General features: G+C 39.6%; 1 protein-coding gene across 6 annotated transcripts in view; it reads right to left on the reverse strand.

Moving 5' to 3' along the window:
• Nucleotides 1–2,901: 2,901 nt before the first annotated feature.
• Nucleotides 2,902–15,002, reverse strand: part of grik1a (glutamate receptor, ionotropic, kainate 1a) — a 36,571-nt gene continuing 24,470 nt past the window's right edge. For 3 of the 6 annotated variants that reach the window (XM_044371669.1, XM_044371667.1, XM_044371671.1), the window contains 6 exons: nucleotides 14,081–14,304; nucleotides 13,282–13,400; nucleotides 11,049–11,266; nucleotides 8,914–9,139; nucleotides 6,632–6,882; nucleotides 2,902–3,505 (listed from right to left, as the gene is read on the reverse strand). In XM_044371669.1, coding sequence (XP_044227604.1) covers nucleotides 3,338–3,505; nucleotides 6,632–6,882; nucleotides 8,914–9,139; nucleotides 11,049–11,266; nucleotides 13,282–13,400; nucleotides 14,081–14,304 — 1,206 coding nt within the window. In that variant the 3' untranslated portion in view covers nucleotides 2,902–3,337. Of the gene's footprint in view, nucleotides 3,506–5,578; nucleotides 5,748–6,631; nucleotides 6,883–8,913; nucleotides 9,140–11,048; nucleotides 11,267–13,281; nucleotides 13,401–14,076; nucleotides 14,305–15,002 lie in introns of those variants that run through there. The other 3 variants (XM_044371668.1, XM_044371670.1, XM_044371672.1) reach the window with 2 other exon arrangements.

Here is a 15,002-nt window from a genome sequence, read left to right on the forward strand (position 1 = left end):
ATCTCTTTCCTTTCATCTGTGCAAGAGGTATAGAAGTATGGATCATAATCTCTGACTCTCTTAGTCTCTTGATGGCACAAACAGACAGATGCCACTATCCCTTTATCTCTCCACAATTCTCTTTTACCTCTCCACCACCATCAAGGTTGAAGGCTCCGTGCTTCAAGACCAATTAAACAAATACTTTATGTGGGTGAAACAAACAAGGATTTGAACAGAGGTGAAGACAGAAACATTGCTCAACAACAGAATGGTGCTCAGGTGAGGTCATCCTAGGTTAGTAAGGAGGAGCAGAATCCCTCTCAGCCGTGCAGGATGCCAAGGTCAGAGTTGTAATCCATGGCCTCGTTCATGACGGATTAGATAATGATAAAAAATAAATAAATAAATACGGCCTTTGGTTTTGATTAAGAATTATGGGGTTAGAAGATTAGAGACAACCAAACGCTATTACATTGGACTGAGCCCAATCCTAGAATTAATCTAAATACCAAAAAAGAGAAAAGTCATTACATGAAGAGATTAAGAAAAGCTTGGTCCAATTCTCCTAGGATGCACACAAACCAGTGCACACAATCCACCGAGAGAAATGTCACAACAAAACCTCTGACTTGAGTCATTTATAAAGTGTTTCATTGCTCTTTCTTTTCTTTCTTTCCTGTTTTTAAATGTCATTGCGTTAGCCAGCGAAAGCTGGGAATCAGAGGTTAGTTTTGAAAGTCCTGACATTATTGATAATGAATTGTATTATGATTTAATACTTAAGGTGCAACTTTAACAGTCCTTCTCATTTTTCTCTTTCCCTTTAAAGTTAGTTTCTGACCAACTTTTGGTTTGTCGATTCATGTGTGTTGAATGTTTTCTGATTTTATTGATGGCATTCTTTCCAGAAAGTCAGGAATACTGGCTATCTGGCATCAATAGGATTTTCCAAAAGAACAAGATAAATGATATATGTCACCAGTACACATCCAGTCCACTGACAGAGTACAGGATGAGTGCACAATAAGAGGGTAAGGGGAGGACAGAGTAACTGAAAGTAGGTGCTGATGAGGAGAAGAGATTAAAAGGTTTGGACAAGAGGTGGCAGAGAGACAAGGAGCATAAGAGAACTCTTACATTTCTCTCCCTCACTGATTAATTTATTTTACTTTGAGGTCAGCTTCAGAGTAAAGGAACAGACGTGAGGATATGTGGAAGCTCCTAATATGGCATGAAACACAGAACACAGTAGAAGTGAGGAGGACGCAGGATTAATGAAAACATGAATGTCATTACAACCATTTGGTTGTTTGCTGCGCAGAGATGTCAACTTGATGTGTTTGTGTGCTTCCAGGCACCAGAGTTGATTATGCTGCAACAGGTCCTGATGAACGAAGTTCAATTCAAATTCCAGTAGGGGTGTGTGAGTCACTCAGTGATGATTGCCCTTGATGTTCTCTTTATTCATGCTGCAGAGAGGTAATTGTGCTGAGGCTGCTGAGAACATTTTCATTACTCATTCTGATTACCTGCAGTGCAGAGGTCAAGGCCGATGTAATATATATACTGCGGTCAGGTGATAGATCTTCGTGTTTAGATTTGTGAAAAACAGAAATCATTTGTTCATGCAGTGAATAAAAGCAAATGAGTGATTGTAAATTACTCAAACCAAATCAAATTTAAAGATCCCCGCCAGACAGGTTTTCAGACATGAAAGATACTCTTTGAATAATAATTGATGTGATGTGTCTGACGTAGTTTTTCCCACTATAAAAAGTACCTCAATAAAAAATCCTTAAAATTACATTTATTCCTTCTCCCTCATTGGAAAATCTATGAATATGCAAATTTAAAAGTTTAACTGCTGGAAACAAGGCGTCTCATACTTCACTAACAGTCATTCTCAGTGTTTGTGCACTGGAGGCTTCAAGTTTCCACATCACACTTGTGTTAATTGCATACTGGACCATGATTGGCTTACAAACTAGTTGTGATGTCACATATCACGCTTATAGGTACATGCCTCAAACTCACATTTAAGGTGAGAACAGAGAAACTTTCCCCCTTCAGTTGATGGATGTGAAAACAAACTCTGCACATACATCACCCTGCGCAGTGAATCTCAAACATCCAAGTGAAGGAACAAGAGGAAAAAAACATTTTTGAGTGGAGAGGGGTTTTAAATAAATTTTTCATTGACCATCTTCCAGCATGTACAAACCTGATTTTTTATATGGAACGTTTATGAGAATGTTTTTGTGTTCATTTTAAGGCTCTGTCCATGGATTATAATCACATCATAAATTAAATGGCCCTTTAAAATGCTGGTAGGAAAGTTATATTACATGCACACCAAGCTTGTAAAGTATGTTAAGAGAAGAAAACCCCATTGTGGCAGATACTTTTCACTTTTTCGAATGCACACATCCACTGGGATTCACTGTCACTACTGGGAGACAAGATCACCCCTCAGGCTTTCAAATTCGACAACTGCAAAAAGAAAAAAATGATTTATAGAAAAACAAGACTGTTATTCCCCGGGGAACACAGAAATGTGTTTTGTCTTTGACCTCCTGAGAATTTCACACACTGAAAAAAAAAAAACTGTTTCTCATTTATTGTCCTTTCCTTCTCCCTGTATCATATCCTTTCTCTGGTGCACAGACAGCAATATTTCATGATCAGAAGCATTTGTGAGGCTATGTGTGTCTGTGTGAGTGCGTGTGGAGCGGAGGGTTGATGTTTGTGATGTCGGTGTTTGAAGGGTATGAAACAGCAGGTGTGTTCCTGACTTTCCTTAGAGGTCCTTATCTCCCTTCACTGGCCAGGGTTGGCTCAGCAATAGGCTCTGAAGGTACTTTGCAAGCTGCCAGTGGAACAGCTAGCTGCCAGTATAGGTACACAAAGGAACATGCACACACACCGCTGCCAACCACAAACAACAACAACAACAACAACAACAAATCAGACAGCAGTTTTGAAAAAATGCAAAAATTGGTTTACTCTGAAAGTCAGTAAAGTTGTCTTGCATTTACACAATGGGAATATCTATAAAGTGTCAACTCTGCAATCTGCTCAGAACGGTGAACTACAGCCATGAGGGAACAGCAATGGTATATACTATGAGAGAGCTTTCATTTTCTTAGTCATCACTTGTCTTAACATTACATTATTAATGTTGATACAAGGCCAAGACTTTGTAAACTACATCTACAGTATGATGCTTTATGTATTATCCGTACAAATACAGCATAAGGACAGGGGTGATGAGGAAACAACTTCATAACATACGGTGGCTCACAAATAAATCGGAGGAAGTGCTCATATAGCAGTCCATCAGTTTTTTGATCCAAGCTCAAGTGCTGGAGTCTCGTCTCACTGTCTCCCTCTTTGCAGTATGTTTGGGCTGACAGAAGATGCAAGCTGACCTTGCTCCGCTGTGGGGTCTTGACCTCCTCCTGATGCCTTTGTAACACTGCAGAGAGATACCTAACTCCTCCATCAATGCTCTAAAAGACACACACTGCAAAAGAGAACCAAAATTAAAGGCCTGGGTTAATACACCAATAATGCTGATTTTCAATAAAGTCATTATGACTTTTCTTAATGTTGTTATTTGAAAGACCATGAACGTGCTAACATGAAACAACAAATGAATGCTGCTTCATAATTGGATCAACTGGGGAATTATTGCATACGCCATTGACTGAAAGCTATACTAATTTCAGTTTAAACCTAAGGCCATGACATTTGATTCAGCTTTGCAAGTTGGCGTCAGTGAACTTGCCTGCAGCTGAATGTGAGCAGACAGCCAATGACTGCACGTCAGCTCTAAAGTCTCACCAGACAAACACCAGAAATGATTAAGCACACATACACTGTAATTTTATCTAAAAGAGTTGTAAAAGACTTGTAAACTCTGTTGTCTCATCATGAAATCCAATTACACAGACAAGAGATGAAGGACAGTGTTTGCTGTGCAACATCCTAATACAGCAAGCCATGAATTCATAATATGGTAATTATTTGAAATTATCAAAGAGAGGGCCATCTGAAATGAGAACCCTAAGGCTTATTTGATTCTGCAGAATAATACATTGCATTGAACTCATTAATCTTCGATCATGTTTATTTTCCTTTCATTTTGCTCTCTTCCGGAGGGTGTGCTCTCTAAATTTATTTTGCAAATTATTATTCGTGGCACAAAGTCATCCCATTTTTATCTGTTGGTCTTTGCATCCATGGACCAGACCTTTGTCTTTCATCCTTAGGCTATGCCTAAGGCTTCTCAAACTTGTATGGCTTCCTGCAGGGTTTCCCATGAATACCTGTAACACTCAGTTTCAGCAAAGAAACCTTTACCAACCTCAGACCTTACTATTGTAAGGTATCTTATTTATTTATTATTATTATTATTCATTTATTCTTTTAGTGGTTTACATGTGCATCTCATGTGCACTGTTTTTACATCCTTTAATGAAAGTAGTATCAACTATTTTTCTTTGTAATAGTTAATACAGTATCTGCTATAACTCACTGAATATATACTTGGGTTTTTCTTACATCTTACATCAAATACAGATGGATTATGTTTCAAGATGACAAGGTCAGTCCAGGGAAGCAGTGAAGACCTTGAAAGTCTGTATCCCTCTGTGCTCCCATCCATCATTACTTCAGTTAAAATTGCCTGCAGTCACCAGCAGTCATTTATGAAATTACAACTTTACTTTTGGCCCTGGTTTTGCGTCAGGGGACATTTTAACCCAACACATAGTTCCATCACTGTTATCCAAATTTCAGCCAACCACACCAGCGTACCAAAGAGTTTAATGAGGGGGAAAATATTCAAATAACTTCCCCTATCTTTTGATTTCCCAAAAGGCAATCAAACTCTGCTTCTGCAGTATACACAAATGTCTATTGAGACTACAGTAAATGAAGCACAACTTGTAGGCTGGTGGTGGAAGGCTTATCCAATGCAAGCTAGGTGTATCTGGTAGCCAAGTGGTTAAGATGCATGATCACATTGTCACCAGTTTGTTTCCAAATGGGGCCCTTTGTTATATGTCATCCTGAATTTCTTCTGTTTATCTCTGCTATTACTGTCTAATAAAGTCAAAATGCCCCCAAATGTAAAAAGCAAACAAACAGTGGAAGCGAGAAAAACTACTTACCACCAGAGCAGCACTGCAGAACTCTACACTTCTTATACAAACTTGACTGCTACATTTTGCAAGCTATACTGAATTTTAAAGCTCAAAACAAGCTTACAACTCACACATTTTATATAACAATGTACTTGCAACTTGCAACCCTTATACAAGTCTGTAATTTAAGGCTCTCATGAGTAAAGTGCTCCTTATATAACAAGAGCACATAAATAAGAGGAGAGCTGTCTCAGGACTGACATAACAAGTGAATATAACCACAAGAAAAAAAGGACATTTTGCAGGGAAGCAGTGTGGGCATGAGGCTCAGATAATGAAGGTACAGTGTAAGGGTAATAGTAAATGGGATTGGGTGATGCAGGTGCAGGTATACTGGGATGTTTTAACAGGGGCAAAGAGAAGGACACCTGGTTATAGGTCTTACAAACCTATTGTCTAGACTGTGTATGTGTTGTAAATGTGCTGCCATGGCTACTCTGTGTCATCCCCCAGTAGCCTGCCGCTCTCCAGATCTGTAGATAAGGAGGTGCCAGAGGAGGAGGTGGAGCCACGCCGCTGAAACTGACGGGACTGCACCCCATAAAAGAAACAAAATGCCTGACGCAAGCATGCAAAGAAAACAGGATGGAGGAAAGAACACAAAAGAGATCAACACAGAAAAGTTAGAACATATTCTGATAACATATAATTTTTTGAAAAAGAAAATAAAATAGCATGAAAGACAACACAAAAGAAAGGCAAAGCAAAGAAACTAATCGTGTGCTCTTTCATTGCCTTTGATATCAATATGTAAAGGGATGTTCTTGTTCTCAAAAGCAGATAGAACTAATGCTCAGCTAAATGAGATAGACATTCTTCATTTTCATTTTGTGCTTAATAAACAAACTGGTGGAAAAATACAGAAGATATAAAAAAACAAGAACCAAAGTATGCAAGTTCAAGCAAAATCAACTATTGATGACATACATCATGCATGGTGTCATGCATCATAGATGGCATATTTTGGACATATGAGAAAGAATTAAGTCACACAAATACTAGCAAGTGAATGATTTATGTCTACTCACAAATTCTTTACTATATTTAACCCACTGTTTATTGTGTAGGACTGTCAGGCACAGCAAGAGTAAATATGATTTTAAATGAATTCTAATTAATTTTTTTGAACAAACATCTACAAACACTTCTATAGTGAGAAGTGATATTAATTAGTAACTGACAAAGAAAGACAAAAAACATTGCTTGTCTTCAGCCTCTGAAAATGTGTGTGAGAGTCTAATAGTCCCTAATTTTCTCATGTGATTTGAAACAACCTACAATTAACTAAACCACATTCTTTCCTCAACAATGATACTTTGAAACAAAGATCTCATCACAAGTTTCCTCAGAGCGGAGTGTATTCTTTAATCCTTTAATCCAGTCATTTGTCCTCCCATCTCCACCATTAAGCAGTAGAACAAAAGTTTCCCACCCTCACTCACCTCCTCTATGTCTGCGTTCCTGCGGGCCTTATAGATGAACTCGCCAATAGCCACAAACACAGAGAGCACCAGACCAGCAGCCAGGACGATGAAGATACCACCGATGTTTTCCACACCCAGAGCATTGGCCTCCTTGTTGTCCTCCTCTGGACAGCCATTGCCTCTCCACCATTTCTCCTTCATCATGTGCAGCTTCCCTTCCTCCTGCAGCTGAAGGATGGCAATGGTCACTTTGTCCCTGTATGGAGAACCTGGCGAGGGAGAGGAAAGAGCACAGAAGTCAAATATAAAGATGTACTGACAGAGCAAATACATGCTGTTTCCTCTTTGTAATACCTTTAAGTGCCCCATTAATAAAATAAGGCATGGCAGCCCTGCTGAGGCACCCCTCTGTTTACATTGTTTACAGTGTTTTAGTGAACCACAAGCATTTTTTTTTTATCATGAAATTAAAGCCATTACTCCGACAGCAAAATGCACTGTACGTGACAGGAAACAAGACTTTACTTGTATTTCGAGGATATAAAACTACAATTGGCATTTGTAATGTTTATTATTGTGAATTTGAAGTAACAATGCTGAGCTTGGTTTGCATAAGCCCACACATTTCTTCTTTTACCAGTGTTCAGAATGCTTATATTTCTATCTTTACTATCGCCTGTTATTTGCTGCATTCAGCCTCTATTTCTTTGAAGCTTTATAAATGATATACTGCATGTTTGTCTTTCCTGGAAGAGGGACAGAGAGTGGTTGTATCCTGAGCAGATTGTAAAGCTCTTTGAGGCAATTTGTAATTTTAGGCTATGCAAATGAAATTGACTTGACTTAAATATAATATACAAGCCAGCATTTACTTGTATTTGGAGTATGAACTGATGTTGTAGTAACTTAAAGAAGATTTCCATTTTGGCCGCACTTAAGTTAGTGATGCAAAGCCCTTAAGCCCAAAGCCTTTAATAAATGAGCTTTTGCCAGCAGCCTGTGATGACTATAACTGTGAGTGGATGGTTACTGAAGACAGATGAGATTGTTTTGAGGTGACTGATTGTGATAGGCTCTGTAGTACACATGAATAGGATGAATGTAAACCAGAGTAATTTAACTTCTGTGTGGATAACACTGTTCTGACAAAGACTACGCTGTTTCAATAAACAGTAAACCCTACATGACTAAAGACTCTGAATGAGAAGAAATGAGCCTCTAGGAATGGGGATAGAGAGGAAATGAAGCGGATACAGAAACATCAGAGGGGGAAGACTGCTCAGGGGAAGGATTGCTACAGGAAGAAGGAGGGGAAACTACAGCAGAACAACATAGGGGAGGTTTGGGATGGAAAAAGAACCATCACTGGTTACAAACAGACCAGAGACCAGGTACTGCAGGAGACAGATATAGGGCCAGGGAGTTAAAGGAATCAAAGCATTTTTAAAAGGTTCGACAAGGAGGCTTCTGGTCCTAGAGGGTTCCCCTAAACTATCCTCCAAGGCTTCCAATATCCGGCACCTGTGGATCAGGTGAGAAAAGAGCTGGACAGACTCAGCTGTCGGCTCATCTCAGTCCAGGCACGGCTGCATCTGCCCTGAGGTTGTCAGCGCTGTTTCACTCTTTAGTTCTTGATTTGTTTTATCTGAGCCTGAACCTGTACAGGGTCAATTTTATGTGGATAATACCACCTGATCCAAATGTAATGAAGTCATTGGAAGAACTTTTTCTGACACACCTCTGATCACTAGTAAAGCCACCCTGGACCCCCCTCCATACTGCCTACAAGCTGGATATTGGGGTTTTTGTGTTTTTGGTTTTTGTGTTATGCTATTTTCTATACTTTCTTTTTTCATTTTTACACCCCAGTGCCACCCCACCTTCAGCATTTCCACTGTGGTGCACTTGAGCCTTAACTCTCAAGTGATCCCCTGTAGCTGCTCAGTGGCTGCTGTTGTACTTGGCAGCTTATAGGCACAGATGTGTACAACTATGCAGGTGGAAGAACATGTTCTCAGTGAAGTGCTCAGCAAAATTTCCCCAGTTAAGGAAAAAAAAATCAAAATGAACTGCTTCTAGAGTGAGACACAACACTTTCTTTGAGTTGTTTTAAAATGATTTGAGTTGTTTTTGAAAATTAATTTCATCTTTTTCCATTAATAAGGCATTAAAAATGGATAAAAGTGACAAAGATGGCACTGCAGAGTAATGCTATACATCAAAAGTGATCCGACAGACACTATGTCCACAATTTATAGTTTGTGGATCTATGTTGGGTTCCTGATCTCATCCTTTCCTACCTATAGGTGTTCCCACTCCGTAACCCTTGGAGTCTATTAGACCTCCAATCTGTGTGAGGTTGCAGTTTCTCTGGCTGATGTACTCGATGCTGGTGGACTCCATCAGCATGGCGTAGTCTGTCGTCAGGACCCGTGTGATACCTTCCTTGTTGTTCTTAACCAACGCAGTGTTCTTCCTGCTGCTCATAAATGCCCACATCTTCTCATAGGTGGAGATCTTTGATTTCTGCCAAAGGAGCCAGACAGGAAAAAGTTGGCAAGAACTGCTGATGCATTTGTTTGTGGCTGCACATATACACACAGTACATATACTCAACTATGTTTCAAATATTATCATAAGCATATATATGTTTAACAGCAGGATGTGTGGGACTCTATCTATCTTAGAGTGTGTCTTGGTGGGTGTGTGTCTGTGTTTTTCCTTGCTCAGTCAGAGAAAATGGGACAGCTGTGTTCTAAATCTCCCCCAGCTGATTCAATTTGTTCGAGCCATCAACACAGCCTGCTTCTTCCTATCCAGGCAGCCGTAATCACTGGCTGCAATCTGGGAGGATAAAGCCCTGCATGGATCACCCCTGCTGAGCCACCAGGATGCAAGGAGAGCGAGTGGCGGTGGGGGAAGGAAGTGGCAGACCTGCCTAAGGACATCGGTGCAGCAATACCTTATATAATACAAATGAACGTATGCTCAACTTCAACACAGACACCCCAAAACACAAACACAAGTAGTCTTAATATGCATCTTCTCCATGTACCATCATATACTCTCCTCATTAAAGTATATACAAGTCTTTCTTTTCTCTTTCTGTCTGTAGATTTTTTTTTCTTTTTCATGAGATGTTTAGCAAAGATAGGCTACAGGATGATGGGAGTAGCAATTGAGGGGATGCTTACAATTCTGACGTTCTAAACATAAAGGTATTGTACCACTAACTCCTGCTTACAAAAAAGTGTTTAAAAAGTACAACATAATCCGACTGACAACACAGTGGTTTGTAAATTCACTCAGTTGAGCAGACAAGGGAGCAAACCATAAATTTATCCGTCCTGAGCACACAGTATTAAGGCTATTGTGATCAGTGTTTGATATTAATGTTGGTTGATTTATATGAAGAAACCTGAGCAATTTTAGGTTGTAGGCTAAATTACAAAAACATGTTTGATCACATATTTTATAATTCCAGCAGTCTTCAAAAGTCTTTCGCTCATTATGCAACTCATTGAATTAGAGGTGGAACGTTCAGGATGTGCATCTAATGTAGGGGTGTGCCCAAATACAAATACGTTATTCGGCAAGGCATAAATAATGGATAACTGGATTTTTATGCCTATTTCCACTTTTATTCAAATACAAATACAAATATAAACATTAATTATTTTGTTGCCTCAACAAATATAGATACAAACACAAATACTGAGCTCTCTGCACATCCCTAATCTAATGTAAAGTACTGTACAGGCACAGTTGTAAACCAAGCAAACATTTCACAATTGGTAGCTCTTTTGCTGAAGACTCACAATAGATACATGCCTTTGTATGTTTTTGATTTCACGTTTCAACGTTTCCCTTAAAGGGGACATATCATGCATTTTAGCTGCTGTCTCCTTGATGCCCGTCTCCATATGAACCTACTCTGTTCTGATTGGCCAGCTGGCCCTCGGCAGATTTCCAATAGAAACTTCTCAAATACATCTCCATGTTCGAGCCTGAATCTGATCCGAAATATACAAGTGGACAACATAAACAACCTGTGGAATAACCCTAGCAACAACCTTAGCAACAAAGGCTACAGAACAGACGGTGTTTGTGGGCATGCGCGAAAAATGTGATGTCATCACGAGAGGGACGCTGAAGCCCAGGCTTTTGACTAGCAGGGAGTATTTTGCATACATTCACCTCATGTTTTGGAACTTTGACTATGTTTAACATAGACATCCAACATCATAACACTATAAAAATCTTGTGTTTTAGTTTAGTGTATTCTGTATTTAATGTTGTAAATGATACTAAACAATGATGAGGGTTACTCATCATTGTTTAGTATCATCATTATTATGCTGTGACTTTGATAAAGGTTAAAGCTACATTAGATGCAGTTATACTTATATTGCAGAGAAGCCTACACCCATTGTACCTTAAAGAAGGTCATGGTGGATCCATCCCTCACTGCCCCATATTCAATCCTGGTCTGCTTTGCCAGGTCATCTGCCGAGTCGATGGGTGCGTCCATTCGTTCCACAGTGAGGAAGGCAGCCAAGTTGGCCGTATAGGAGGAGATGATGATTAACGTAAAGAACCACCAGATACCCCCAACTATACGAGTGGACAGAGCCTTAGGCATCAGCTCCGAGCCTGGAAGCATAGTAATGGGGGACATAAGGTTAAGAAAAAGATTTAAAAGGTTTTAAAAAGAGGGAGATTAAGGGTTAGTGCTGGGAAGGATGGAAAAATGATCATAACGTAGGTACGACTACGCTAACATTGGTATGTCACAACCAGTACAGTACAACTAGAATGGTAATAAGTGCAATTTATTGTGCTCTATTTGATGTTCTTTAAAACTAAAAAAAACAATACAATGACAAAAAACACCTATATTCTTCCAAACCAAGTACCCCAGTCTAAATGTGGTTATCTTAATAGTTGGATTCACACCAGAGCTTTAATGAGATTTTCACCTCAGCCCTGAATGATAAATTGTGCGCCTTTTCATACAGTATGTTTATTTTCTCCCTCTGCACCATAGTACTTGTTGGGTCTGAAAGAAATATGACAATAGAACAAAAAAGCACAGATTAGAAGAAGCAAATGTGACAGACAAAAGAAATCTGGATATAAAGAAAATGAGAGAGCACATCATCACAAAAATGTAATGAAACATAACACTGCAAAAGCAGCACCGTGCTTTATCTATTCCTCTCTGTGCAGAGCAAAGAGGCAGTGAAAAACGATTAATGTAATGGAAGAATACATTTATGTAATGGAAGAATACATTTAGCATATTTATTGTACCAGGTTTTGGAACATTTGTGCCTATTTTTAAACCCTTTTTCACTTGGATTGGACAAATTCTTACTGTAACTTTGCTTTTAGTGTAAAAAAACAGCAATTCTGGAGGGTTTGAAATTGCCATGTGTTAGACACAGCATCTCATAGAAAGCTCAAGGCCATTGTAAAACACCACACAGCTAGGTTACACACACATGCAGATTTGACTTTCAGCAGCTAGCTTGCAGTACGTACACAATAAAACTAGTCTGAGCTTGTTTGAGATTAAGTGGAATGAGATGAGATGCTATTATTAAAAGGGTAAATAAAATGATAAAGGTATAGATAGAATGGCATGAAATGTAAAATGGGAATCCTGCTACAGTTCGCAGGGGTGAAGGATTAGCTTATCAGTACCCTGGTTTACAGACCAAAAATCAAAAGAAACTCAAATGTAAATACATCCACACTGTTAATGAAAGCTTCACTTGCTTGATTCTTGATTTATCAATAGTGAAAGAAAAGACAACATTGCTCGCTGTTAGCAGAATCTCAGCATTTCATCAGCATCGCCGTTTTATCATGGACTGATGTTGTCAGTAGGTTTGTTGGCCACCCAATCAGGCACATCCGACTTATCCTGTCCAAATCTCCTGCCTGGAGGGAGGTCAAGTCCCCATGAAATGCAGTATAATTCCAATAACTGGGTGAGGTTGCAATTCATAGAGTATGTATCAAGGCTACATGTGAAGGGCATTCACAGTAAGTAGGAGTTGAATGTTGATGTCTTGAATTAAACAGCTCAGATCAGAGTTTACAGTGTCAGTACAGTCTTAACTCCTGTGGAGGAAGTTCATTAGACTTATTTTTTGGCCTCTTGGGGGCATCGGAAACAAGCTGTATGCACAACACCACCTTTTAAGTTGATATGGAGCAACATTGGAATAAATTTGGAGTCATCTGACAAGTCCAATATTCTCTTCCTTTTAATTCTGTCTTAGTCTCCAACTCTAGAGGGAAATGTCTTGCTCATAAGCTGCTAAATGCTCCACTATGTTCATCAGCTAGTCCCTAACTTTGTCTGCTGTTTGGTGCTGGGCAGATAGCATGCTGTGGGTTTGTAGCTGTAGCTGTAGTAGTTTGTAGCCTTGTAGCTGAAAGCAGCTTCCTGCTACAGTTGAAAATGCTAAAGTTACATGCCAGAAAAGCAAAATAATGAGCTGATATACACTATAAAGCTCAATAGAGCTAAATGCCGAGTCAGTTGATAATTCTCTGTGGGTTCATCACTACAAGCAGCCACATACACATTTCACACAAGTAGTCATGTAATCCATCGTTAATTGATTAAAAAATATTGCTAACTGTGAGATAAATACCTTGCCGCATGAGCGCTCCAACACCAAACCAGAAACTGTTGAGTAAAGTGAAATTGTTCTGTATTAGAGTCGAGGACGGGTTGCATGGATGTGGGTTGTACCATTCATATGGAGTAAACCTGGAACACAATAAAAGAACAGAGAGAAAAAATAGATGAAAGGGATTTCAGATAGCAGAAGGAAATATATAAAATCTAAACAACCCCTTCTATTTTGCTAATCATGAGACAGAGGGACACATTGGTCATGCACTTGACTTCAATGCAGGCTTCCAGTTCTTTTTCAGTGCAATTTACACTTCACCTTGATTTGCATTTTGATTTTCACAACCAATCTACTTGCTGGGTGCAACCTGCTGGCAGGGGGTTTACAGTACACACCACCTGAGAGCGAGGTGAAGAGCAAGCTCACAATTACTCCCTGCTACCTAACAACCACAATGAAAGCCAATCTGGCAGCTGACAGGCAGCTAAAAGCTTATTTTTTTGGTTATTTTAGAATAGCTGTACTCATGCCACAGCCATGCCAATTATTCCAGACTATTTGTGGTTCTTGTTGTGTGAATTTGAATTTACATGACTCTATATGTTTTTTTTTAAATGCCAAGCACTGGCCACCATCTCACTGCTTTCCTGTCCTTTTCACTTCCAAACTCTTATTAACAAAAGAGCTTGAGGCAAAGCTGACCCTAAAAGCAGACTGGCTACGGATTGTTAAGTATGCTGTCATCCCATCACCTATACATCCTAATCCTATCATACATCATCTCATTATGACAAGCATCAATCTGTGCTCTTACCTGGCAATCACAAAGAGGACACAGCTGACTCCTGTGCAGGCTAGCAGCACGTACATCCAAATGTCCGGAGTCAGGGGATTAAGGAAGGAGAACACGCCCGGGTTGGTACCGTTAGGTTTGCGGTACAGGATGCTGATGCCTAAGGTCATGAAGGGCTTGGAGAAGTCAATGACTTTCTCCCTAACATAGGTGATGGTCAAGGGAGCCACAGCAAGGTCCGCTACCTGGAAAAGCCAGAAGAAGAAGTAAGATACTACAGGTAAAATTGGTACAGCTAAACATTACACATGACGTCTTCTAGTATTCCACTGTGGCAAGACAATATAGCTTGTTAAAGATCAGTTTTCTTCTCTAATAAAGAACAAACTGTTATTCGGAACAGCACAGAACAACATAACTACACTACAGATTAATGGAGGAAATTTTACAAGAGATAAATGGAGGAGATTTTTTCCCAGGACTAGTGATCGAATATGAGCACAGGCACAGGCAACAGCCCAAGCTTTTTGTTAGAAGCATTGTTTATATAGCCAGAGGGCGCAACTTGTCCGAATATGTTACCACCATTGATTATACTGCACGTCCTATAGATATCATCAAAGACAGCAAAGTGATTCTTCTGGTCTGGGAACACATCCACCTGCAAACAGGTTGTTACCATCTGTGAACTCAATTGTAGACTACTTTCAGCTTGATTATTTGTCAATTGCATGTGAATGCAGTATTTTTGTCCTGTGGACATTCCATATTTGGACCCTGTGGGTGTTGACTCTATTTTTCAAGAGAGCTGAGACATGAGAAGTACCCTATTTGGCACAGATTAGCCATGAAGAATGGGTCATTATGGTGGCAACATTCATGAAACCAAAAAGCCAAGGTTGTGTATACCTGTACCCCTGCAGTGTGACGGCTATTAACTCAC

Source organism: Thunnus albacares, chromosome 13, assembly GCF_914725855.1.
Source record: "Thunnus albacares chromosome 13, fThuAlb1.1, whole genome shotgun sequence".
NCBI lineage: Eukaryota > Metazoa > Chordata > Actinopteri > Scombriformes > Scombridae > Thunnus > Thunnus albacares.